This window comes from Cygnus olor, chromosome 5 (assembly GCF_009769625.2).
Source record: "Cygnus olor isolate bCygOlo1 chromosome 5, bCygOlo1.pri.v2, whole genome shotgun sequence".
In the NCBI taxonomy this organism is placed as follows: Eukaryota; Metazoa; Chordata; class Aves; order Anseriformes; family Anatidae; genus Cygnus; species Cygnus olor.
The window spans coordinates 29,210,480-29,237,915 of record NC_049173.1 but is presented as its reverse complement, the minus strand read 5'-3'; the positions used below and the strand labels follow the sequence as shown (position 1 = coordinate 29,237,915).

The window sequence follows — 27,436 nt, the reverse complement described above, 5'->3', positions numbered from 1 at the left end:
GAAACACAGGCCCGTGAAGCAGTGATGCTCTGCTTCACTTCCTTCCTACCTCCCCCCTCCTTTACGCAGGAACAAGACCTCCATTCTCGGGGGGACAAGGAGTGCTTGTGCCGATGCGAGCCTGCCTTGGCTTGGGGCTGCACTCCCACCAGCTCGCGCGGCCAGCTGAATGGCACATGCACGTGGTGCAACATTTTCCCTTCCTGCCTTTGAAGACGGGGAGGGGAAAAAAATCAAAGGGAAATGAATGAAATCATTTCCACTCCGTTGCCTTTAGTGGAACTCGTCAGCCTCAGGAGGAGCGGCCTGAGATGGGGCCTGAAAGCAGGGTGGTGGGTGCACGGGATGGGGCCGTCCTCCGGCCACCGCCTGGTCTCTGTTTCCTTGCAGAAACGCCGAGCTAGGAGGCAAGGATGGGTGACTCAGTGTCTAGCCAGGGCGGACAGACAATCGTCCTGCAACACCCCATCCTCAGCTCAGCCCAACCTCCAGCTCCTCACGTGGCCTCTTTTTGGCCAAAAGCAAAGTCCCCCTAGCCTCTGCCAGTCCCAGGTAAAAACAGCAGGGGCTGACCCCAGGGAATGAAAGAGCGGCTTTTCCGTTAGGAGAATCCTCAGACTTACACGCCCTTGGGGAAGCAGTGATTCCTAGCACACCACCAAAATGCTCTCTCTGCAGAGCCAGTTTCAAGCTGGCAGAGGAAGGAGCCGCACTTGAGCTGCCGTACGGGTGGAGCAGCCCTCGTGTGGTGCCACCCACGGCCTGCGACGGATGGCAGGCATCTTAATAGCCGCATTGCTCTGAGAGACACCCACGCCGTCATAGCCGCAGCTGCCGCGGAGAGGCAGCTCGCGAGGACGTGGCTCTGCTGTGTCAGGCATTCCTGCCTTCGCTGGGGATGTGCCCAAAACAAGCACGAGACTAGCAGATGCCTCCTTCCTGGGAAACACCGTGAGGGAAAGCACTGTTGTAAGGGTGAGGGGCAGGAAGGGCTGGCGAAGACACAGTTTTCCACCACTGCTGTGATCCTCCATTCCGGCAGCATGCCTCCTCCCCGTGCACAATTTTGAGCCTGTAATTTGTAGGAGCACTTGGCATGGCATCAGCCCAGAATGGATGGGCACATTAGAGCCCATATCCCAGGGTCCCCAGACATCCTCCTGCCACCCCATGGGCTGTCTCCATCCTGCCTTTCTGTGCAGAGATCATCCATCCTGTCCTGTCGTAACAACATACGCAAGCGGGGACCAGGGTGAGGCAACTAAACCCATTTTCCCCTCTGACCGATGCTAGCCTCCGGGCTTTAAGAGCCGAGCAATGCTCTGTTTTTCTTTACAAAGCCCCTTTGAGCAGAGCCTGGATGAATTCCAGCTTTACTTTATGCCCCAAAGGCCTTTGGTGCCCTTCCTCCACTACTCTCCCTCCTCGCTGAATGTTGCTCCAAGTCGTGAAGCAGCAGATTTCCTTCCTGGCCATGCAGAGGGGTTGGGGCATCTGAGACCTCATCTCTGCATGGTCTAGGAGCTTCTCCCAGGTAGAAGCATCGCGCTTGGAAATCATGGGCTCCCAGCATTTGTAGTAGAGGCAGTCTTCAGCTCTACAAATAAACTTCTGGAGTGACGTTTAGAAAAGCTCTTCATCCAGAAGCATCTTAAAAGTGCTTTATAAACTTCACTAATGGGCTGTGCATACTCTAAAGCCAATTCTCAGTAGGGTCCTATGGGAAGGTATCTGCTCAGACAGCTGCAAGTGAAGCTGAAGGGTGAAGACTGGTGGCCCAGAAGGGCTCAGCTAAAGCAGAGGAACTCTTGGGTACCTGGTGGTCAGAGCTCCGGGAGCAAACTCTGAAAGACCACGAGCGGAATACGCTGTAGCAGGTTAATGCTGCTCCATCATGGGGCAAACTCAGCAAGGCTCCCATGGCAACAACACAGCTGTATTTCCTCAGTCGACTGAAGAAAAATTGCAGGTGTGAAGATTTCTGCATCTGCGGCTGCATTTCAGACCCCTTGTACAGAGAAATAAAGTAACTCTATGCAGAAATATGGCCAAAAAATGGAGACGGGGCAATGACCGCATGGGGCTGGAAGCAAAGCACATGGATTGGTGCTGAGTTGGGGATTAGGGATGATGGTGCTGGGGATGGTGTCAGCTTTTTGGGGAAACAGCTGCTGAAAGAGTGAGGTCTATCAGGCCACGGACTTCACCTTGTGCAGGGCAAACGGGACTGAAGGTCCAGAGCCGACAGCACCCTGGAGCCTGATGGCAGCAGGTAGGGTAGGACTGGGTGCACTGGCCATGGGATGTTTGTTCAACACTGTTCCGGCTCATCCTGTGCTAGTACCACCGGTACTCACTCACACCTCCACTGACACCCACCACATATAACTGCTGCGGCCAGATTTGCTGGGGAAACGGGCATCCATTGTGGTGAGCTGGAGCCTGAGCTGGGAAGCACCTGATGGGCCCCAAAAAAAGAGCAAAGGGCGTGGAAAAAGACCTGTCTGCTCTCTCTGATGAACCTTACCGGTGTCGGAGGAGGGGACGGCCTTGGTGAGGATGCTGTCGGTGATGGTGCCCAGCATGCTGAAGGCAAACACCAGCGGCAAGGCAATGATGCAGTAATGCCATACAGTCCTCATCAGGGCCTAAGAGACAAGACACGAGGGACCACGGATCATTAGAGAGCACAAAAAAGCAACTTTGCAGCAAGAAACTATACAGAAAAACATCACGAGCCAAACCTGTGACTTTTAGGTAAATTGTGAGGGCCCCAACTCATTTATGACAATGTGGCTTTGGCCATTTCAGGGTCTTCTGTCTCCCAGCATTTGTGTGCAGGGAATTATTCCAAGCATGCAGCACAAGTAGCAGACGACACCCTGTAATCCGGCAGCACGTTTTCCAGCCCTGCCGCGGGTATTTTTAGTGTCTGGGAATTACTGATGTCCCCACACCCTCCCCCCGGTCTTCTGTCCCTTGTCCAAGTCCTAAGGAAATGTTCAGCAGCAGATGCATGTGGTGTACTTCAGGAAGCCTCCATTACTTATACAAAACAGCCTAGAGAAGACACTTTGGTTCATTATCATAAGTAATTAAAACCAAACTAAGCTTGCCAAAATAAATGAACCCGGTGCATTATGTAATGCTGTACCTTTGGGATTTCTAATCCTGTTCTCCTGCTTCCTCGCTAATAAATTCACCGAATTCAGTAATCTGGTATAGGTCTTCTGGCCATAAGCGTGCATTAGCGAGCATAATTAAGGAGAGTAATGATTTTGTTATTGCACATATTCTTAGTGGAGACATCCCTCCAGCTGTTTAATGCTTAAACAAAAGCAGTGAGGATCCCTCAGTGATGGGGCTAGAGCAGCTCTCAGCCCTGCTGGTCAAATAAATATATTTCTCTGGGGCATGAAAGGAAATTCCCCCTCCCTTGCCAGTCTCCTGCCCTCAGCCTCATCTCGAGGTGTGTTGTTGTGGCTGGAACAGTCACCGGCCCAGCCAGAGGTTTCATTCTCTGGGGTTCTCATTCATAAAAACTGGTCTGTGCCTCTCGGCTACAGAAGATGGAGAAGCCCAGAGCCATCGCTAACTAATGACTTGGAAATACTGAGGTTTATCCATAGTTCCCCTCTAGACTCGTACACGGCCAGGTTTCTCTCCTTGGAGGGGCTCTTTGCCTACGTTTTGGTTAAGAACTAGGCACTCCTGCTTAAGGAACTGGTGAACAAAGGCAGAGGAACAGGTATTTGGTACATAAACATTCAGACGGGGGGAGAATAATTCCTTGCCAGGGCAAATGTCATTGCGGGACAACACGGTGGTTGTAGGAAAAAACAGCTTTAACACTCCCCTGCCTTGAAGGATCGTCTTCAGGGGCTGGAGGGTGAAGGAAATGGCCAGGAAAGAGCAGACCCGTGGCTGTGCATAGACCTTGGGGAACGTCTCCTTGCTGCCTTGGGGCTTTGACGGGATGGGGTCAGGTGGAGCTTGGTGTCTGCTACTCATCTGCAGCCCAGCAGACAGCAGCCTTTTCCACCCGGCCAGATCCGAGGCCATTTTCAAGGTGAGGAAGGCAGACCCAGGAGTTTCAGCTCAAAACCCAGCGCCTGGGAACCAGAGGGGAGGAGGCAGGATGGGGCACAGCCGTGCCTTGAGACAAAGCGAAAAAACTTCCCCGTCGACACCGCCAAGACCTCCTACGCCCCTGCCCACACACTCAGCTTCCAGCACTGCCAGCATCTGCATGCCAGACACCCTGCCCTGCTCTCCCTCTTCCAGGTGTGACTGCAGGGCTCCCAGCCCACCCCTTCCCTCTGCTGCTGCCAAGCATCCTCCAGCCTCTTCCCGGCTGTCTGCAGCCATCGGCGGCCCCCATCTGAAATCCCTTCAGCCCGCCTCATGGCAAGGGAGTGGGTTTCGGAGGTTCTTGTATGGACAGATAGCTGCTTTTCCTCACTGCCTCTCTTTGGGGATTTGTTGTCATCCTTGTGCCTGGGACCTGCCTGAGACAAAAAGCCACCCCAGAGATAGATATTTTTGCAGCAAACCACCCAACAGAGCGCTTTTTAATAAGGACTGTGTGCCCAACAAGGACGGCTGCTGCATTTGCCTATGAATAGCTCTTGTGGGAAGTCATCACTGACCCTTGTCCCTGGGCCATGCTGTCAGGATGTCCACAGCCCTCCAGGCATGGTGTAACTGCCAGCTCTCAAACCAACCATTTCCCTTCCCCGCTTTCCCCTCCCTGTGCAGCCACGTCAGCCCTGTGGCCCCTGCGCTGCTGTCTCTCCAGAGGAAAATGGGAATTACCCTCCCCAAATCACCCCCTTGCTGCTCTGTCATTGCTGCCCAGTGAGCTCATGTGTCCCATCCACGCTGGTTTTGGATGGGTTTCAGACACATATACCAGATCCAACAAAGTTGGCTGAGCGAGTGCCTCCAGTCTGCTCTGCTGTCGAGGCTTTCTCCTGTACTTTCAGCAGCTGCCAGCCCTCCATCCCAGTGAGACATTGGTGCACCAAAGCCCTCTACTCCACCATAGCCCCTCTGCCTGAGCCCTGTAGACCCAAAATCAGCAGCACCATGCCCTGCTCCCATCTGCTGGTCCTCACATCTCAGGGTGGGCCAGCTCCACCTTGACCCCCACCTAATTGCTCCCACCCAAGACCAAACCCCAGTGGTGAGACCCTTAAAACCACCCCTGGGCCACACTTTATGGGGCACACCACCACCAGCCGAAAAGGCACAATGCCAGTGGGCAGGGACCAGGCAGACCCTTCACGAGCATCCCACCGCCCTGGGCAGAGCTGGCTTATCTGAGTGAATGCGATTATCAGCAGAGCTGCCCACGTCAGCACGATTTCCCAATTGACATTTGGGGTTGGCATCGACTCTCGCCCACACCAATACAACCGGCGATGGGTGACGCCGCTTATCCCCAAACCGAGGAGCTGAATTATTTCCTTGCTGCTTCCTTCTCCAAATGCTCTAATCTTGGGGGAATTAGGCAAAACAAAGGCCCGGAAAGATGAGAAAAAAAGTCCTTCTCTGTCTCACAGCAGGGTACGACTGCAATGTTTTTTCTCCCCATAATCTGCATTTACTTTCTGGGCTGTTCAGGAAACGCAGCGGCTTGAGGACGGAAGGCAGGACCTCTATGCAAATCCTGTGACTCAGGATGGACTTACGAATTTCTGTGCAGGATTATTATTCTGCTAATCCCCGTAACCATTACTCACAGCACTCTTTATCGTTGCTGAGCACAGCCATGTTTGCAGAGAGGCCCAGGACTGCTGGTCCCCCCTGAGCACTGCCCAGCAGAGCCAGCGGTGGCACTGCCAGCAGCAGTGGTGGCAGCCGGGCCCCTGTCTGCCACGTTACTGAAAGGCACCGAGGATGATTTTACACCAAGCCTTACCATGCCCAGGCCCACACCGGCGAAGACAAGGACGCCAAGCCTGAGCATGGTCCTCTCCGTGCAGTGTTTGCTGAGCTTCCCAACCACCAGACCTTGCACAACCTGGGGGAGAAGCACACAAGCAACGTTAATCCAGTTTAAATCAATGGGATCAAGCTGAGAGGGCAACTTAAAGGGAGCAAATGAGTTATTTCCTTGTTTTGTTTATTTTTTTTGGGGGGGGGGGTAAAGGGTCTTTGCTGTCACAGTAAATGGCCTCAAGACACAATCCATGTTTTTGAGCATTTTGCATCCTAGTGATAAATCCGCCCTGTCAGAGGAAGATCTCTCTACTGAGTGGTGCTTCTGTGAGTTTGCTGTCACTGCCCGGTCAGCAGTGGTGATTGAAACCATCTAAAGGCATGTGGAGATACAAATTTTTAACTTGGGATTTTATTTATTTTTATTTTATTTTATTTTATTTTATTTTATTTGTGAAATACAATTACTGTTAAATTCTTCATTTTTGGCAAGCTCTTCCAAAGCAAAACTGTACATATTTATGCAGAGGTGGAAAACGCCTCCTCTCCTGTACCTTGTCTTGCCATTATTTTAAACTATAAATATATTATTTGGGCAGTTCATCATTTTTATACAGGAAATAAGGACAACAGCGATGCTAATCCCCAGCCCCAGCAGTGTGCACAGGCACAAGTGACAAGGAACTGGTTTTACAGTTTTTAAGCAAAAACTGGGGGAGAGGGGGATGGAAGGAAGAGCAGAAAATGTAAATCCCAGGGCACGTTTGTCTTTTACAGTGCTTCAGAGAGCAAAGGTGCCTGTTTTCATTTCTCTGCTCAGCATCTGGCACACTTGGCACTGGACAGAGTGGGCAGGAGAGGACAGAGGGTGGAAGAGCTCATCCTGGCTGACAGGGCTCCAGGGGAGGGACAGATAGGGATCTACCGAGCTTCCCCCACTTCAGAAGGGTTTGTTTGATCCAAATGAAAGCCCCTCTGACTTGAAAGAAGAGCTTTAGTGCAAACGCTTTGTTTTCTGTGATGGCTTCGTTTCAATTTTGGTGCAGCCTACAGAAAACCTTGGTGCTCAGATTTGACTTGGGCCACAGCTGTGCTGCTGTCAGCCTTACTGTGCTAATCCTAAGGGAGAAACCCAAAATCCACTGAAAGGAAATCAGTGCAGGATAAATAAAAAAGGATGTTATTTAAAAGAAATGTTAATGTACAACAAATAGTCCAAAAAAAAACCACAACAATTTAATTGCAAAAATAAAATCAAACAGTAAAACGTAAATAGACATAGAGTGAAAATAAGGTGAAGTTTTCATAATGAGTGATAACTAGTTTAAGTATTTCTCCAACAAGCTACAACTTAATGGAAAAAATCAAAATTAAACCCTTTTCTGTCCTTCAGAGCACAATTTTTGGCATGAGGGGGCATATTGCCATGCAGAAATTTGGTTTCCCAGTTCATGCTTCTGCCTCTTCCCTGTCCCTGTCCCTGACCCTGTCCCTGTGCCACCCTTGGGCAGGGCTCAGGAGCTCGGCTCACATGCGTGGCAGTGGCACGAGCCCCATGCGGCTCACCTGCCTGGTGGCCTTGGGGACAGTGCAGTGCGATGCTGGGACAAAGGATGGGGTGACCTGAGTCATTGCGGCTTCACGCCCGCCACGGACATGGGCTGGGCGGGAGGAGGATGAGGCCAGCCCTGGTAGCTCCTGCTTGGGATGGGTGGAGGAGCTGCTGAGTCATGCTTCATTAAGCTGAGCACTCCGAAAACGAAGAACCGTCATTAACACCTTGCAGCCTGCCGGTCCCTCCCGCCAGGGCTGTGCTGAGTCACAGGACTGCTTTCCCTCAGCGTGACTTGACATGGTGGTGGCATCACCCAAACCCTAGTTTGGCTCCTCTGAGCCACTGGAGGAAAGGTTTCTCAATTTGCCTGGACTTGAATGGTGTATTTAATCGGGATTCACCGTGCAGGCGCAGCCCTGTCCCTGCCCATCCTTGAGTCATGGGGGGATATCACCAGTGATTTCCAGAGAGGCCTACTCAGATCACCATGGGAGCGGCAAGCATCAGCCCACGTCACCTGCTTTCCATCCCAGGCCATGTGGACATCCCTGGGTTATACATACCCCAGCCTCCCCACTGGTTACTGGGCCCCATTGGCTTTTGCTGCTGGTCTCCCCCCCAGCGCTGTTGTTGCTGATCCAGCCATGAGCCACAAAGGTCCATCATCTTGAGTGTGGACCCCTTCTAACACCAGCATCTTGATTTAGGTGCTGGATAATATTTTTGGAGCTCAGGACCTGCTTCTGGACAGAAATGAGACCTGAGAACTCATTACTTCCAGCAGAGAGCTTTCCTGAGTCACAGATAAGCTTGTAAAATCCCTAGAAAGAAGCTTAGAGGAAGAAAAATCTAGAAAAATGGGGATAGACGGATCTGCACCACCCAGTGATGACATCCTTGTGCCAAGCACACCTGCCAGAATGCCACCTAAAATTTTTCATGGGCATGCAGGTGCCCGATTTGCTCAAGCAGCAGCATGGGCACATTTGGGATGGAGGAAACCAAAAGGTTGGCGTGCATGATCCCGTGGAGGGTTTGGGTGACGTGCTGCCCTTGCAGTGCTGTTAGTATGGATGTAGGCAGTAGCGGGGGCACCTGGGACGGTTTGGGCTTCCTCGCGCCCATGGATAAGCTTGGTCAGCACCGAAAAGGCAGCAGTGGGATTCATCTTTATTCCTGCTGGCACGTTCGAGGCTTTTTCCTTGCATGCAGCCTCCACTTGAGATCTCATGGGCCTTCCCCTCCCACATTTAATCTGCTGGATGGTGCTTGCCTTTGTAACCTGACCTCCTTTGAAGTGCTGGGGCAGAGACAGTGTACCTGGCTGGAATGTGTTCTGTCATCAATAAACAAAAGGGAGAGGAAATTGTTTGCAAGTGAAATAACAGGCACTGCCCGTGGCTGTGTACACGTCACAGGAAAAACCAACACTGCTTTTTTCTTCTTCCTCCCCCCTCCTTCTTACAAGGCAAATAAGTCTCCTGATAAATGCAGAACAGCCAAATCTCTCTCTCCTTGTCCTTACATTGGATTCGTACTCATGATGCCTTCCACTAGTTCAGATGATGATGTAGAAAACCACCCCCACTATTACTGTATCTGCTGGAGCTCCCGTTCACTTGGGAGAGCCAGTGACACATCTTGTTGACCTCACCACCAACTCTCCCAAGTCCCTTACAGCATGGAAAAGGCTTCTGCTGTTTAAAGGTCTGAAGTGTTATTTTTTGGCTGACTTTTTAATGGCAAAGCAGTTTCCTTGCTGTGTGGAGCTGCTGTGGAGCCAGACCAGGATCCTCAAGTAGTGACATGGAAAAAGTCCAAGTCATACAGATACCTGGCTGATCCTTCATGCCCACCTGTGGCCGTTGGACATGAGGCTGTTCCTACAAACTCCTTCACAAGCACCCGCTGAAAAAAGAGCCCAGCAAGAAGACACCCATTTACACAAACACCTGGAAAGGAGAAGACGTGAGAAGCTCATGGAGGCAGGCACAACCCACGTAAGGGCTGGGACCAGGGGTAGACACAGGCTGGGGCATCAAACAGTGCTGGACGTTTCTTGACAGGCTGAAGGTAGAGCAAAACCCTGCACTGGTCTGGGTGGGAGGGGAAGGAGGTTGTTTTATGGATTCGGCAATGCCAGAAAGCATTGGAGAAGTTGTTCAGGTCTTGCAGAAGAGCACAAGGGTGTTGGGGCCGCAAGGAGAGCTGACGGTAAGGACCGAACTGCTGAAGCAGCACTTGGCCTCACAGGGGAGAGACGAGCGTGTGTTTTGCAAACTCCAGCCTACTGGTTGGCTTTCCCCCCTCCGCCCCCCGCCACAGGTTTAAATCCTTCAAAGCGAGGAAACTGGAGAACTTTCTGTTTGTTGTTGCAAGGTCCTCTCACCAAGTGGGTTTTCCCCCTAGGCGAACCTGGCTGCAATTAAATCCCCAGCTCTTTAATCATCCCTTTTGCTGCACAGAGAAATAAAAAAGCAAGAGGGACAGGCTGGTGATAAGATGATAGGCAATGTAAATCGTTCCTCCAGGAATCTCTCTCATCTTTCCAGAATCACTCAGTACGAACTTGTCCCTCCAGAAGCTGCACAGCTAGAGGTGGAGTTTGTACAACAATGCCAACTAAACGCAGTAACTAGAACAGATGTCTTATGATTTCTCGGTCCTCAGGGTAATAAATACCTACCCCTTTGTCCCACCCAGAGTTTTTGTTTTGTGTGTTTTGCTTTGTTTTCAGAGAAAAAGTTCTTAAGGAGAGCTCCCCCTGCCCCCTCCCATGTCTGGAAATCTAAGCATCAGATGTGACTTCAGATATGAACCAGGGACTCCAGGTATTTCCCCTGCCTTAATCCTCCGGCAGCATTTTCCAAGCACATACTACGCCTGAAGTCCTCCATGCTATCACACTCCCCACTCCAAAAAGAGCTGGATCCTAGGCCTGCTTTTGCCCATTATGCAAAGTTAAGTTATTTTAATTTTCATATGATTATGAAATTAATTATCCTCTGGAGGGAGAATGAATGGCATTCCACACTCCTAGACATTCAATAGGAGGGAAATTTCATTCACATGGCCTCTGAGATGTGAGGGCTCTGGAATCACAGTGCCGAGGACAAGAGGTACAGCATCCCTGATGGGCTCCCAGACCTCTTGCTGGATACCCACCAGCAATCAGATGAAAATGATTCAAACACATCACAAGCAAGGGGATTTCTGTGATGTGAGGTTTTGTGCCCCTCCTGCTCTCTGCCTTCCCATCCTCATTTCGTTATCTCCCATCAGACTCCTCCTCCCGGACTTGCTCTGGCACCACCCCAGCCCATCAGCCAGCCCCACGCTGTCAGGGTGCGGAGCCTGCATTGCATGAATTACCCTCCACTTGCTATTTTCCATCCGTCTGTCCCCTTCCCACCCTCGCTGTACCTGCTCCGTATCCTCTGCTATCAGATGATGCTCTTTGCCTAACTGCAAGCAGGTGCAGCTGATGATCTCTTCCTAGCAGTCATAAATAAATGCATAAATATATATATATATTTAATTACCCTTTAACTATTATATTATTGGAAAATGCAATCCAGCAAGGAGCCAGTGGACTTCCCACACAAGGCTATTTAACCTTGCAAGCCGGAGTGCTTCACAAGGGAATGTTAGTGTCAAGTCTGCTGGAGAAGAGCTAAGGTGACCTGTCCAGGATGAAGAGCAGGGCAGGGGCAGCGTCTGGAGCAACAAATTTACACCAGCTCCTAGTGCTTCATCCCAAGAGCCTGGAAGCCTCCTTCCCATGGACAAGTACACCTGTTGGTACTTCTACAACAATAATGTCAGCAGATGTATTACTTCGGGCCACTCAGGTCTCCCTGACCATCCCACAGAGATGGGATGCTCACTAACATCCACTGCAAAGGTGACAAAACCCTCACCTCCTGTGGGGTTGGCGTTTCTGCACTGATCCCTCTGTGCAGAGAGGTGTTTGAGATGTCCATGGCAAAGCTCTTGAGTTGCCTATCTGACTCAAAGCTTATCTGACTGACTCAAAACCACTCCAAATCTCCTCTCTACACATTCTGTAGTTGACTTGAATGATGAGAAGCACAGATGTTGACAGTGTGGTGGCTGCTTCTCACCACAGGAGGTTAAATGAGGCTGAGAAGCTGAAAAATGAAGTTAAGCAATTGGAGCATAACAACCTCGGGGCAGGAGAGGAAAGCAGGAAGAGACCATCAGTATTTGAATTGCCTTGGTATTGCTTACCAGGCTGGGAAAGGGGGCTGTGACATCCCTTTGTGTTAGCTTTGAAAATTAAATGGAAAAAAATTATAGAAAAAATAGAAACTGCAATAATGTTACTGGACTTGCCAGGAATTGGCAGACCAGGCAATGCCATTTGTTGGTGTATGACTTTTGGGGAACAGTTGGACAAGGTCTTGCTTGACGTCAAAACGCCGAAATCTGTGCACGCCTGAAACCTCTTAGCACATGCCGTGTGTACTGTACATGTACAGGAGACCACGGCCATGCCCTCCTGCCCTGCAGAACAGACCCCTGAGCACTGTTTTCAATGTCTACAAGGATGTTTAGAGTAAACAGGATGCAGCTTGATTTTTATTTCCCCCTTTGGTTCTACGATGTCCACTCCCACCTATAAAAGTTCTCAAATGTGGCCCATTTTCAGGCCCAGGAGGAATGCAAATGAGAGGGGGATCTCTAACAGGGGGGCTTAGAGCAAGTCAGGGAGAAAACCCCCACAGTATTTTAGAGAAAGGCAAACTAAGGAATGAGAAATCAAAGCTGAGGACCTGCTTGATGAAATTCATTGAAAAGGACGTTATATTCGTTATGAATAAAGCTATAATTTAGCAAGTGACGTGGGGAAGCCAGTCAGCAGATATTAATCACCATTCACCCATCTAGACTGGTGGAATTTGCTTGCACCTTAATCTGCGTTTATATCTCCAGCAGTATCAATTCACTATACAACAGAAACAGACGTGCCTGAAATGCCAGCTGAGGGATGATGAAGGCCCATGAGCTCAGCGGGATGGAGCTCGCATACGTTACATCCCCTGTGCACGTCTTCCACTGGAGGAAACTCAACAGAAAGCAGTTGTAAAGTATTAACTCAGCCACTATCTACAAGAGATACCTTTGGGCCATTGCAGCCAGGGTCCTGATTTGAGAGTTAGGACACAAATCTCATGGCTTACAGTAGCTTTAAAGGCAGATGCTGAGAGCATCATTGATTTGGACCAACTGAGGATCTGGTCCTGTAAAAACTAGAGTGGAGCTGGTAACTGCCAGCTACAAAGTGGAAAGAACAAGCAACAAAGCAGCAGGCAGTGCTTTGCAAGATGTCTTTGCTGCCATCAGGATTCAGAGGTCTTGTGCTTTAAAAAAAAAAAAAAAAAAAAAAGCATTTTTCTCTTTCTTTTTCTGGTGTTTGGACTACAAACCCCAACACAGCAGCACAAGGAAAAGAAGTTCCTTCATACACTACGACCACTTCCCTCCTCCTGCATTTCTGCTGTCCGAAGTCATGCGCTGTTGAACGTGTGTAGCAAAACAGACAGAAACTGCATGGATAGATGAAAGCAAGCTGCCCGTCTGACAAAAGCCAGTTTCTGTGCCAAACGCCCCAAGGCAAAGCCTCCCCAGAAAAGCAGATACTGCACCTGAGCCCAGAGGCCACTGCTGGATTCCAGCATGGTAATGGGTATGGTTGGGATGAAACCCAGACTGTGGGAAGGGTCAGAGCCTTGGCTAGCGCTGCCATCTGGTTATTTGCTAGGAAGCAGAGTGAAGGCAGCAGGTCCCACACCCCTCAGGACCGTAGGGTGCACTGGCATGGCAGTGCAGGTAACCTTATCTACGGCAGTTTCAGCCAAACTAACCTGGGAAACAATAGCATGAAGACAGACAGATATCCCACACCAAGCAGCACCGTACCAGCTCCGTTGAGCAACACAAAGCCACTCCTTCCCAGGCTGCACCATTTTCACCTTTGGTGGTATCGTAACCCACAGCAGCCAGCTTGAAACAAGAACCATTTCCATGCTGCAATCCCAAATTTGATTTCCGTGTAGACATATATTAGGGATTTAGCTGACACGTCTATGTTAAGAGTTATTGGTGTGTCCTTCTACATTCAAAGAGGGAAGAGGACATCAGAAGGCGACTCGGCCCCCCTAAACCTGAATCAATCCTGGAGGTACTGCTGTAGGAGGCAGTGCACAAAGAGAAGTGCAGAGTAAGCCTCCATCAGCACTGGAGTTTGGGTCAGACGTGCTTTGGCAAGCAGCTGCTGGTCACCCCACTTGCCACACACACTCTTTCCTTGTTGTGGAGCAGCAGAGCTGTTTTCCTTTCCAACACAGCTGAACGGAAGCGTGCATCCAGCTGACAGCAGGTGTTGAACACATGGGACCGAGACACAGCAAGTCAAATGCCACCCTCCCAAAACACACACGGTGAAGGCACCAGCTCCTCAAATCCAGATGTTTTACTCTGCTCACTGATGCACAGCCATGCTCTCTGGCTGCTCTATCATGTTATGAGAACAGGGCAGAGCCCAAGCGACTGGCAACACTATGCCAGATCCAGCTCACAAGGGAAGGAACTAAAATTGCCATTTCACAGATGGGAAGCTCCTCCAAATCCCACAGGAACTCTGCAGCAATGTCCAGGAAAGGAAGGCGTTTCTTTTTTTTTTTTTTTTTAATAACAAGACCACCCTCCTTCAGGATATTGCTTAACTTGCATCTCTACCGTCCGGCTGGCTTGTAACCATCTGTTGCTCTTTCTGCACAGTTATTAACCTCTTCCTCCAAATAATGCAGCGCCATTATTTTTGGTCCTGCTATGGTCTAATTCAGCTGACTTTTCCATTTTGCCCATTTTATTAGTCTCACAACCACATTCCATTGCCCATATATATTTTTATTATATTTTATTTTATTTTATTGAAAGCGTAAGCTTGCTGTGCTTGTTTCCACACAGCAGAAACTAGTCCTTCTTCTACACTGAAGGCATCTGTGAAAATACCAGTAAGACTATCTACCTACATAAATTCATAGGGTGCTACTAAGCAAATGTAAACGAGCTACCCTGCACCACTGAAAACCTTATAATCAAGGCACGTTAACTTCAATGTACGTTTTGTTACAAAAACCAGGATGACATGTCACTTGTTGGAAATTTTAGCTCCACAGCTTAAAGATTTGCAAGAATCACAGAAGGGTATGGGTTGGAAGGGACCTTAAAGATCATCTAATTCCAAGCCCGCAGGAAGGGACAAGAGAGAAAAAAAAATCAAGATGCTCCTCGCTTTGCTTTCTTTCCATTCCAAGAAATAGAATAAATCTGGAGACATTTTTATTTTTTGAAGTCAAGTAACACCCAGCAGAGCTAGGAGTGCATTTGTGCTCTTCACATCAGTATCATGCCTGGATTTGGGAGAACATGAGTGAAAAAGGGAGCAAGGTGCACATTAGACATTAGTGTGGCAAGAGGGGGGCTTCCACTTCACTTACCATTTGAAGGACACCAAAATATGACATCAGGTAGCCAGACTCCACTGCTTCCAAGCCAAAGAAATCCATCGAGATGATGGAAAACATAATCAGGAACAAACCTAGAGGGAGGGTTAATGAAAAGTGTATATCAGTACAACTCCAGTGCCTGTAACGGCCCAGCCCCTGCTCCCAGTCACCTCCAGCATGAGTCAGTAGCTCTCCCTGGGGTTACAGGGACTGGATATAAACATGAGCAGAATCCTACTCAAAGTCAGTATAGCAATTTAGTCTTTAAATGTTCACTTTTTATCCCGCTTACTTTCATCTTTAAATAATGTGACTACGTAGGCTGTAGATTCAGCTGTTTATAATAAACTGGTAAATATTTTTATCACCCAAGCCAGACTAACCATTAAGGCAGCAAGAAAACCTTTGTTCAGACAAGACTGTAACCAGAGAATAATCTGATTGGATTCCTCCTCCCTTTTGCCTAACTTCAGCTTTCCACCATTGGCAATGCTGCTTGGGAAACAACCTGGTGACATCAGACCAAACATGGAGGTTTCGCTGCACACTCCAACGGTGATTTCAGCAGCACATGGAAGCTCTCTCATGGCACGATAGTGGCATCACCACAAATAGTCAGGGACGTATGGACAGGAACAGTAGGCACTGGGGCAGCTCTTCAGTTAAGGCAATTTCTGGAGAGCACAGCAGAAAATGCCTGCTCAATCTCACCTAAAATTGCAGTAGGGTGCATTTCCCTTCCCCGCCAAACGTACACAAATACAGACGTGTACGCACACTCCACCATACACACAGAGCCATGAAATTAAAAATATTGGGACAGAGCCTGCTAAAGAACTGGTGTAAGATGAGAGACTGCTGCCTCCCTAACGTCTTGTGTACCTCGGGCGACAAAGACAGGAGGAAATTGGAACTCTCTCTGTGTAAATGTCCCCCCCATCTGACTGTCTGATGCTGATGGGGAGAGGAGGAAAAAGCGGGTGACCTCCAGGGGTCCATCCCTGCCCTTGGAAGATCCTCCGAGTTGCAAAGACTCAGTAAGTTGGGAGCTGAAGTCTTCTCCTTCATGGTAGGAAAGCAGAGGCCAGGAGGAAACGGGTGAGGGCTGGGATGAGGGCTTGTGGCCTGGCAAGGTGAGTCACGTACCCTGCAGCACGGAAAGGCTCCTGCTCACATTTCCTGGAAGCACGAGGAGAGCCGTCCCAAACTGCTGACTGCCGTGCAGCACATTCACCCCGAGCACAACCACATCCACCCATCACTGGCGGACAACACAACGGGTTTTCCTTATGGGTCCCATTCAGACAGGGACCGCACTTTTCCTGTGAAATTCACCCAACTGGAAAACTCAAACCAAGGGCTTTGGATGCTGGTGAGATGATGGGGAAACAGTCACTTACACAGTGTCATGGTCTGACCTGCCCCAGGGTCTGCTTTTGGATGGGAGGGCTCACACCTGAACAAATCAGCCCAATTCCCCTGCGTCCAACAGCACAGCACTGCTGGTACCAGTGGTGCATCTTCATCAAGGAAGGCCTCACTCTGAGCTCCCCAGTTCGTGAGGAACCAACACCCTCCCACCCCAGGCCCTGCCACAAAGCTTTCCTGAGCCCAAGAGCTTTCTGGGGACAACTCCTCCTCCCTTACTGCCCGGCTGGTGTTGGTCCTCAGAGGTTTGGAGAAGGTGCTGGGTGCATGTGAAGATTTATGGCTTTGCCACACCCCTCGGTGGGGAGCGCCTGTCAGTACTCAATTGCTTTGAAATGCCTCTCAGCCCCAGCCAGTTTAAGGTAACATGCAAATCACAGCATTTACTCCCAGCATCCAAAACAGACAACAGAGTTGCACATGTTTATAAAAGACACACGTGAAGAAATGAAAGAAAAACCACACTTGGTTTTACTCGCGGGGAGATCGGCTCGGGGCGGGCACAACTGCCTTCGTGTAGCTGCCCTGCTGTGGTACCACCTAGGAGGGATTTGGCCTTCCCACATACCTGACGCTTCTTCCTGGTACAACGCACCCACTCTTGCAGCTAAGCTCCCCTTTGAAGTCCCTTGCTGAGTTTAGGTGGATTTGGATCTTTCTGCTCCAAACAAGCTCATTTCTTTCTGTGCAGGGGGCTAGCTGCTCTCCTTCTTTAGCCTTACATATTGCACGGAGATGCAAACATCTCTTTCTTCAGACAGGTATCATGCCCATGCCTGCATGGTTACTTACAACTGCCCGGACAAGGGAGCCCCTCCTTGTCCTCCCTTCTTTCAGTGACGAAGGGGGTCTCAGAAACTTCACCATCTTGGGAAAGACGGGGCTAAACAAGGGGTGAATTCCTTAGAAAACCTTGCACCAGAACAATGAATAATGATGGTCATGCAACAGAAGGCAGGTAAGTGGCTTGTGAAACTTGATAAATGTGAGGCAGAGCACCAAGGAGATATGGGGGTGTGAAACGCATTTAAAAATAAAAAAAATAAAAGATAAAGACTGGGAATTTATAAATGCAGCCTCTGGCTCTGGGAGGGCATACTGGACTTATATGGCAAGGTGGTAGCAGGGAGACTGCAGGGGTTGCCTTTGTGAGAAGAAAGCAGGCTTCCCAAAAATCAAAGATTCACACAAGCAGCTAATTATCAGTATTTTCAAAGCCCTGGTGATCCCTGAGCAGCAAGAGGTATGTTTGACATTTCTATCCACGTTTGGCTTTCTGTCTCTTATCTACTGCAAGGAAATGATGCTTGCTTTTCCCAGGTCAGCTGAGCAGGCAACTTGGCCGTGCTGGAAAGACCTGCTGCCCCTCCATCCCTCGGCAGCTCTCCTCCCAGAGGAGGCACAGAGCTGGTCTCTGCTTTTATGCAAATCAGGGAGGAGGTTCCCAACCTTGCAGCCCTCTTGGGAAGGCTCTTTCTCTCTCAAACAAGCTAATTTTGGACAACAATGAGATCCATATGGAACAGAAGATTTTCTCCTGTGTATATCACAAACTTGTTTACAAAGTTAGAGAAAGGTCTGTAATTTGAATGATCTAATTAATTATACAGTTGCAGCAGGGAGATGAAGGGTGAATGAGACCAACAGGAGCTCAGCCTCCAGCCACGAGCAGCCGAGGAGGAGGTGATGGACAATTCCCCTTTTGGCTGCAACCCTATGGCCAGTGGCCTGAAGAGAGACCCGCAAAGTCACTAGGATTTTAATCACTCCTGGCCGTAGTGCTCTGCTTGCAGCAAGAATGCCTCCAGTGATCCTATTCCTGCTCCCCTGAAACACTCCTACCCATCTTAGTGACACTTGGCGCATGTCCTGCCTTAAATCTCAACTTCACTTTCCATCCTGTTTCCCTATGAGTTCCCTTGCAGTCGGGGCAGGAGATGTTTATTGTGTTTTAGTATGTATTTTTGCTGTGCACAGGAAAAGAATGTCTTCTACAACACAGAGGCATTTGCATTTCAGCAGTGATGACTAAACCAAAGCGCATCTTGCCCGCCTGTTGGAAAAAGGACAGTGCACAGGAAACTACAGTGCAGATTGCAAATGGATGTGGTCTCAGTGTAGTGTTTTTAAACAGAGAAAAGAATACTACTTTGAGCTGAGAAATAAGCCAAAATTGGAAAAAGAATATCCTCTTAAACATCACTTGGCGATCTCGTTCTGGGAAACACTGTCATTTTATAAACACTATTTAAACACAGTTTTAAAGCTTAGTTTCATAAGAGCCTAAGAGATGCACTCTTAGGGCAAGCCACCAATCCATGGAGATACTATTCCATCTCCAGCACTGGGGATAGGACCAATTAGCATTATTTGTCTCTGCTAATGCCAAGTATGCACTAAAAGAAAAGGAAAAAAAAATCAGGAATCCTTTTGTTCCTTGCAAGTTATTCTGCAGCTCCAATCGGACTTTGCAAGGCTAACAGAGGAACCTGGTCATTCCCAGAAATGCTGTCCCCTTCTGATTTAGCCACTCTCCATGGCCAAACCTACTTCTATTTGTACACTGAATTTACAGTTTACAAATCAGAATTTAATGGAACGTGCCAAGACTGCTACTGACTCAAAGGGAGCAGGGGAACAGACCGGTCTGCGGTATGTTTGAGATAGCAGTGGGTTATGAACACGGCATGAGAAAAATGCACAGAATATTCAAAGAGAAGAACAAGGATTGTCACATAGGTGCAAGGGAAGGAAAAAAAAAGCTAGCAGCTCCCTGGCACACAGCCGAAAATTAACATCCTGTCTGACCACAGTTTCTTGCCCAGCAATATCTTTAAATTACTGGGAAAAGGTTAGGGTACGCATAATTCCCTCCCCTTAAAATCATTAGGTAAAATCAGGAGAGACCTCAGTGTTTCTGGCAGGGTACAGATGATCTGCCTCTGCTCTGAAGAGGTTCCAGCCTAAATAGAAATGGCAGACAAGAGGAGAAAACCATCCCTTTACAGCCAGGGGATTAGGCAGAGTGATTAAGTGATTTGCCAAAAGTCACAAAAGCGGCCTGTGACAAGCAGTCTGTTTTCCATTAATTCCAGGTTTTTGACCCTATGTAGCTGAGAGCATCTGGAAATATGCAGCACTGAGGTACGAGCCGAATCCTTACTCCTCTGCGATCACACGTGTCGTGGTTTCAGTAACTTGAGACCAGCCTGGTCTACAGCATATATCTTCTTATTTTAAATACATCAACAACCATGGGTAATGGGTGAGATTTACCTATGGGAAATCCAGAAAAGACCTTGACTAAGAAAATTTCCATTACCCCCGGAAGCTTCATCAGGCGTAGGATTTCTCTGATGCTGAACACGCTGCCAGACTGTGATGTGCCTACGGAAGATGACATATTGGATAATATTATATTTATACAGGTTAAACACAGGGAACAAGAAACTCAGGGTGATTACTTGTAGCTTGTTACAGTGCTCTGCTCGGTGTAGGCAATGGCTTTCTGAGTGATGCTTTCTGGGAATGCAGAGGGAAAACCCTAACTGGAGTAGTATCATCTGGGTAAACATCAGTGCAAGAGTTAACTCTGGTATAGAACTGAATTTGGAGGTAAAGCTTTGGGATCTGGAAAGCTGAGCTGAAACTCTGGACAGTTCATATGCAAAATGAATTAGATGATTGCATCTTCAGCATTCCTAAATCCTTCTCATCTGACTCATCTCTTGGTAAGTACTTTCTCACAGGCATGAAGAGGATGAGCCCCTGTGAGCAAAGAGGTGCACCTTTTTGCCCATAAATGCAACCCCAAATCCTTCAGCACAGTCCTGCCATCAAGTCAGTCCCCTGTCCCTACTTATGTGCTATTTATCAGAAGCACTAAATACTTACTGTGCTCTGCCTCACCATGTTCTGACTTTGATTTAGCTGGTGAAGGGATCCAAACCATTGCTATCATGGTGTTGACGAGACTTCCCACCAGCCCGATATATATAGGAGCAAAAATGCTGCAAACAGACAGAAATACAGGTAAGTGGGTAGTTATAAACAGAAGACAGTTGTATCTCCATCCTGCGAAGTTTTGGGCACATCTGCTTTTACTTGGATGGGGAACAACCCCCTTGAAGTTACAATGTAGAAGGCTATCAGAGAGCTCCCATGCTTTCCTGGGGGCCTTAGATATGACCACAGTATGACATTTCACCTAAAGACTGACATCAAGATATTAATGTTAATATTAATCTTGTTAATTACATGGTATAATACAAATCCATGAGTATTAGGGGAAAAGAGCCCCTCTTGGTTTAATGCAGCTTAGAAATCTTCCCACGGAAAGCAAGAGCAAATGCTTTTTCAGATCCATCTAATCCCCATCTAATCCCCAATTTCATTCATCAAAGTATTATCTCACTGCTTGAAACTTCTCAGTGAAATCAAATGAAGTTAAGGAGTGAAGAAAGTATTCAGGATGATTATGGATGGTAGAACAAAGCTCAGAGTACAATCAGATCCAAAAACACCAGAGGTACATCACCACCTGAAAAAGAGCCACTAAATATAACAGATCAATCGACAAAACTTTGACTGTACACCAGAGGCCCAAATTTCGTATCTTTAACAGATGTGGGGTCACATCCTTACATGTAGACCCAGTTAACAACAATTATTAACTGTAGTGAGTTGTAAGTTATCTAAAAAACCCAAACACAAACTAGTAAAAGTCAATAGAGTTAATAAGAAGTCCTAAATTATCACTATCCTCTTAAAACATGAGAATGGGAAATGACTCCTCCTAGTCTTTAAGGGCACGTGGGAAGACTTCAGACTCTGAAGGGCTTTAACTTCAGCAAACACAGCTGGAACAAAGTCCAGGGCTGGAAGACTGAATCTCAGGAGACTCGAGCTGAAAACAAAGGAAAAAGTATGGTTTGTGTTTAACAGCGAGAGCAATTATCCACTAAAACAGCTCATTAAGTCTTCTCCATCATGACAATCCTGTTAGTCAAAGGGGAATTCTTTGAGAAATGTGTGCTGAAAGCCTACAGCAGGATGCAGATTTGGGGTGGGAATCCCCGGCTGACGAAGGCCGGTGTCACGGAGGGGACAAGACGACCTGACCATCATGCTCTCTCTGGGGCATCAAAATTTAAGCACGTTGGATCTTAGCAAAGCAACACCTGGATTCATCAGAGAACATTTTAGAGTCATGTGAGCCCATGCAGACTTGGAGACGAACGTGCCCTCGCCTCATCAAATGGGACTCCAAAGAGACCTGCAAGATGCAAAGCAGTGCTTCCTGTGTGCCTGCTCATAAAGGGCTGCTTCTTGCCTGGCTTTTTACTGCTGCTTTCCTTGTCAGACCACGGCCTATGTTTTTCATGGAACAACCAGCAGCACTAATTGTAAAAGCCTCAAGCTTCCTCCATGCTAAGCAGAGGTGCGGTCTGAGTAATTTCTAGACTGTAACGGGGTTATTATTAAAGTCCCAGAGCAAGATAGCCAAGGATTGGGATGCAAACAAATGAGAAAAGCATCAAAGAGCAAATATATATATATATATACACACACACACGCATTCCTGTTAATAGCAACTGCAAAACTCCCAGATGAATATTTTAATTAATTAATTATCATTAATAACAACAAAGTTAGATAATATCTTCCTGCTAATGGACTTAGCGCAGTAATTTAGACCTGCTGCATTCCATCTGCCAAGCTGTTCCGCTAATTACCCTGGACCACAAAATTAGTCATTTATAGGATTGTTACTTTTTATTTTTAGTGCAGCAGATTGCCTTTTTCTGATCTAAAATTATCTGCCAAACAGTTCACAAACTACTGAAATCAACTTTTTTGACCCAAATTTTTATCCAAGCAGTATGGAATTTGTAGTTTGCATTGCAACATAAAGGATCTTTATTAAGAAAATAGAAAAGATAAAACATTCAAAAGAAGCAGCTCCAGCTGGCTTTATATATATATATATATAGTTATAATTTTATTTCAAACTTTCATTCTGTGGGGAAAAAGATCACAAAAATTTTTGTTAGACAGAAAAAAACGTTTCTTTTTCCAGTCTTGTTTTTTCCTGAGGTTTTCCAGACTCCTAGATGCCAACACAAACATGTTTTACTCTTTAGATCCAAGAAGAACCACAGCAAGTGCCAGCAATGAGTGAAGGATCCCCCTATAAAACCAGTAATTAATTAATGTACTCCGCTGAAAGCAAACAACTGATAATTCATTGCTCTGAAAGGGAGAGGAGAACCTTGAAATTCTACACATTTGGAAAAACCTGGACTTGCCTTCATGGATTTATGGAATTCTGTACAGCTGGACTCTGAATTCAGGGGAATCCAGTAAAATATAGAGCTCAAAAACACATTTCCTGGAAAAGCCTGAAGCATTCAAACTCATCTGAAAATCCCTTTTCATGACCACAGCCTTCTGTAAGTGCTTCATGTTTTTCCACATATTAAGCATTATTAGCATTTCTTGATGGTAATGAGGGTACACCCTCAGGCTAGGCTGGTCCTGTGTGGCAGGGACAAACTCTGGAATTGGAGATAATGCACCCGTGTCCTGGAAACCAACTGTTTGTTTGCTTGCTTAAGAAAAACAAAATGAAACCAATGGTCATAAAACTGCTGTATCAACACAGAAGGCCATTCGCTCTCTTTTTCTCCCCCCCCCCCCCCTTTTTTTTTTCTTCTGATGTTTCCGTTAGAACATGTGAATTATTCACTTGGAAGCTTCACCCCTTCAACAAACTCTGGAGAGGAAGGGTCCATTCCTTATGCATTTCAAGGAGTAAAGTGTCAAATTTGGTCTTTATATTAATATAGACACCTGGCCACCTCTTTGCCAACAGGAACAGGGTCAGACTCTGCCTTTACTCCTCTCAGGGGCCTCAGAAGCCCAGGGGAAGACAGAAGGGAAAATAACCTCCAGGGCTATTCAAGCCATGACCTCTTCTGAGCTTTTTAAAGAAAAATCTAGTTGGGCATAGGCCTTGGCCTCGCATGGTGGCACCTCCTGTGCCATATCCTGTGATTTTATCAGCACCAAGAGACACAGAGACTCTAGGTGGATCTAGACCAGAGGCTGATACTTCCCTGTACTAGGAAAAAACACAGCCTGCACCCTGCACAGGTGGGGTGGGACAGAGGTGGTGGTGGTGAGGAGGAGCCCCACAAGCAGCAAGATGGCAGGGCAGGACTCACACCCCATGGCAGCTCTGAGGAACAGCTCTTTCTTCTGCTTATTTGGCTTATCAGGAAGGCACATGTGCCAGGAAGGGATGCAGTGGTGCTAGTAAGACAAATGAGACACATTAAGCAGGTTGCTCCTGTGGGACCTCTCCCCATCCTCTTCCCCTTCCTGCCTTCCCTCTTGTCCCAGCACACCAGCCAGCATGCATCCTGCTAAAACCAGAAACAGATTTTCTGAGCAACAGGCACAAGAAAGGATGCGGGTAGAACTAAAACAATTAAATTAAAGGACTGTTTTTTGCTGCACTAACAGAAGCAGCCGCTACTGGCCCTAACTTAAGCTTTCAGAAACATACAATGAGAACATGAACAGAGGGACTGGGAGTCCAGGAGCTCATAACATCAGCCAAATGCTGCTCAACGACATTAAAAAAAAAAAAGGCTTTTGTTATTTTATCATTTTCCTGAAGCCTTTAAGCCAGTGTGGTGGACACATTAAAAACACATCCCTGGAGGGAGGGACCCAAAAGAGGAGGAAGAGAATCAAGGGCACCCCTAGACACTGTACAAACCCCTGGGGAGACAGCCCCGCTTGTTATTTCAAGACTCACTTTCTAGCTTGTGGTCACTGATAACAAATAGGATGACAAATAGGATTTTCCATATGGAAAATCCATCCCTAACGCTGGTGGGAAAGCAGAATTGATGATGAAACCATTAATAATAAAATAATGGCAAAGAGATTAAACCCAGCAAAAATATTAGCATTCAAAGCTGGCTGGAAGAGGGCTGAATTTCTTCCCATCTAAGGCTCAACCAGCCTCTGCATTTACAGCCAGATAGCTGTAAATCCTAGCACACACTATGCTTTTTATTTCATTGGGCATCACCCAGATAGCAGGCTGATTTCAGTATCCCCAACTCCAGCAATACAGGATGAGGGAAACAAGCAGGAAAGAGGTGCATCTTTTTCACAGCTAACGCTTTCTCACCAAGTACTGCATGCCCCTGAGGTCCAAACAGGTCGCACATGAAGCATCAGAAAAACTTGGTGGGCTTTATGGCCAGCAATAGAGTCATAGAATGATTTGGGTTGGAAGGAACCTTAGAGATCATCAAATTCAATGAGGATCTTGGGAAGCAAACAAGTATGCATGGGTATATATACATTCATATATGTACATATGCACATATACGTACATATACGAACACATGCACAGAGCATTTCCTAGTAGCTGTGCAGCAGTTCTTGGTGAAAGTACCTTTGGCTGTAACACAACCAAAGGGCTGCTGCTGGCTGGCTGGGAGGCTGCACTGGGGCTGTGTGTGCAGTGAGATATCATCAATCACTTTCTGATTAGCATTCCAGCCACTGAGCCCTGCTCTGCATGCAAAGCTCAGGAGAAAATGTGCATGTGTAATTGCACAATTAAATGTTGCGTCAATACAGCGATTCTTTCGAGGAGGAAGCAGTTCCCGACGCTTCCCTGAGGATTAAAGGATCAATGTGTATTTCTGCAGTGAATGGGATTGTGTTTGTTTTCTTTCTCTTTTTCTTAATAAAGTCAAAGTTGAACATGGAGAGAGTGCAGATTGTTTTTTAGTGACTCACTCTTACTTCAAAACAATGCTGCATAAAGCTTGCATTCATAGCCAGCCCAGATTCCTTAACGAGCTCTGAAAGGGCTCTCAAAATATTTCTTTGATTGCAGTCCGGCCACACTCTCCACTCATCCACTCACACCCTTCGAGAGGGGCAGCTAGGGAAGAAAAGCAGCTGGTGGTTTGAAAAAAAAATAAAGACAAAAAAAAAGAAAAAAAGAAAGGAAAAAAAAATCCCCTCAGGTAAAACCATGATGCCAAACCATGCTCTCCAGTAAACAGCTTTGCATCCCCAAGAAAATGAGCAGTGGCCAGCCCTCCATCAGTGGGAAACACTGCTAACTTAGAGATGCATAAGCTTAGTTCATAACTCATTGTAACTCAGTGATGGGTTAGCTTGAGGAACTTTGTTTTGCTGTCTTGATAATGCTTGCTTGATGTATTTCATCTTTGACCTATAGTGGTCTTGTCCATCTTGTCTCCTCCTGAAGACTAAAAAGCAAGCACAAAATTTCACCGAAGACCATGTTTGTACTTCTTAAAAAACAAACACACACAAAACCTTCAATCGGAAATACTGAGCCTCAAAACCTTTCACATATTTCTCAGGACTGTCATGCAACTGTACAGAGATAGCCTGACTTGCACAGCCCGGGGAGACACACAGTACAGTAACACAGAGGCATGAATAACCACGGCATGAGTCTTACCCCCATGGGCCCTCCGGCTCAAGCAAATGTCCATGTGAAAACAGAATGTGAAGTGAACAGCATATGAAGTGAAGAGCAAAGAATGATGCTAGCTGAAGAAACATTACATCCCAAGCAGGAACAAACATAGCCCCCAAGGGATGTGCCAGAGGAAGATGCCCTTTTTTCTTGTGGTTCCTGGTGGTCAGGCAGACAGCAGTACTTTGCAAGAGGTAGGACAAATCTGGGACAGATCACCTGTATTTCTCTGCATCTCCTCAGCAGGACTCCTTGGTTACAATTTTTCCATTTTTCACTTGGAGCCTGTGATTTCTCTAGAGACAGACCATGTAATGGGAGCGGATAACTGTATCCACCCATGCATCAGCAGAAATGCGAGGGAGCTCACGGCCCTGACGCAACTGGAAACCATGACCGGGATGCCCTCCCCCCCCGTGTTTTTTAGATGAGCAGCAGAAGCAGGCTGCTGCTCTTCGGGGAGCAAGAGGCTCTTCTGTACTCCAGTGAACTTGACCTTATTGCGGCAGGCCAAGAGGGTGGTGAAGCTTCACGTCCACACCCTCAGCACAGCCCCTCACAGGGCAAGGACACCAACAAGTGCTCATTCAACTGCTCGCTTCCAGCAGCAGCCACATCTGGAAAAACTGAGTGGCAGGAAAGGAAAACAGAGGCAATGGCAGAGATGTTGGAGCTGCCATGTGCTGGGGACACCAGGATGGAAGCCACAAGTTCACATCCCCAAAGTCATCAGAGCTACTTATGCCTTAACGTCCCTTAAGGGACATCCAGCTCCCAGGATACCTGGGGCAGGAGGCAAATTCCCAGCAGCCAGAGCCCTCTGTCGGCACCAGCCCACCGGCTGCTGGATCCCAGGCAGTGCCCTTCTGAGGAACTCGGCCAGGAGAGGCATATCAGTCACGCCTGAAAAAGATGTGGGTGGATTTGCGTGCTTAGTCCATAATCCACCATCAATTTCAGGTGTCATTTACGTTTGTGTGCTGTTTTCTGGTAAAATACACTGTTTCAAAATACTTGCTTGGCTAAGTCAAAGTTTGCACTTGTATGTGCCATTGCTGCTTTTGCCTGTTGCACAGTCCCACCGCCTCTCTGTGCACCAAACACCTCCACGTTTACACTCATTTATAAAAAATGGGGGAAATCAGCTTCTCCCTACAGGGGACTATAGCCAGCTGGGTGACTAAGGCATTGCTTGCTCTGTGGTATCATCCTGTATGTCTAGAAATGAAGGAGTCGAGACAAAGACCAGGGATGAGTTGCACTGATTGAATGGGGGCTTGCAACACCTGGCTTCAATCCCAGCAGGGCTAATACTGGATGAGCTGAGGCAGGTCAAGATAGGAATCAGCAAGTAGGTGTAAATGGTCAGTTCTCACAACAGACACAACCCACCGGTGCAGCTGGGACTTGCGTTGTTCGATCTAGCTGTGA

At 47.7% G+C, this 27,436-nt stretch overlaps 1 protein-coding gene across 1 annotated transcript in view; it reads right to left on the bottom strand.

Annotated features, from left to right (window-relative positions):
- Nucleotides 1–27,436, bottom strand: part of SLC22A18 (solute carrier family 22 member 18) — a 58,416-nt gene that overhangs the window by 2,564 nt on the left and 28,416 nt on the right. The window contains exons 5-9 of the mRNA XM_040559488.1: nucleotides 20,356–20,471; nucleotides 19,738–19,848; nucleotides 15,025–15,125; nucleotides 5,924–6,025; nucleotides 2,528–2,648 (exon numbers count right to left, since the gene is read on the bottom strand). Coding sequence (XP_040415422.1) covers nucleotides 2,528–2,648; nucleotides 5,924–6,025; nucleotides 15,025–15,125; nucleotides 19,738–19,848; nucleotides 20,356–20,471 — 551 coding nt within the window. The remainder of the gene's footprint in view (nucleotides 1–2,527; nucleotides 2,649–5,923; nucleotides 6,026–15,024; nucleotides 15,126–19,737; nucleotides 19,849–20,355; nucleotides 20,472–27,436) is intronic.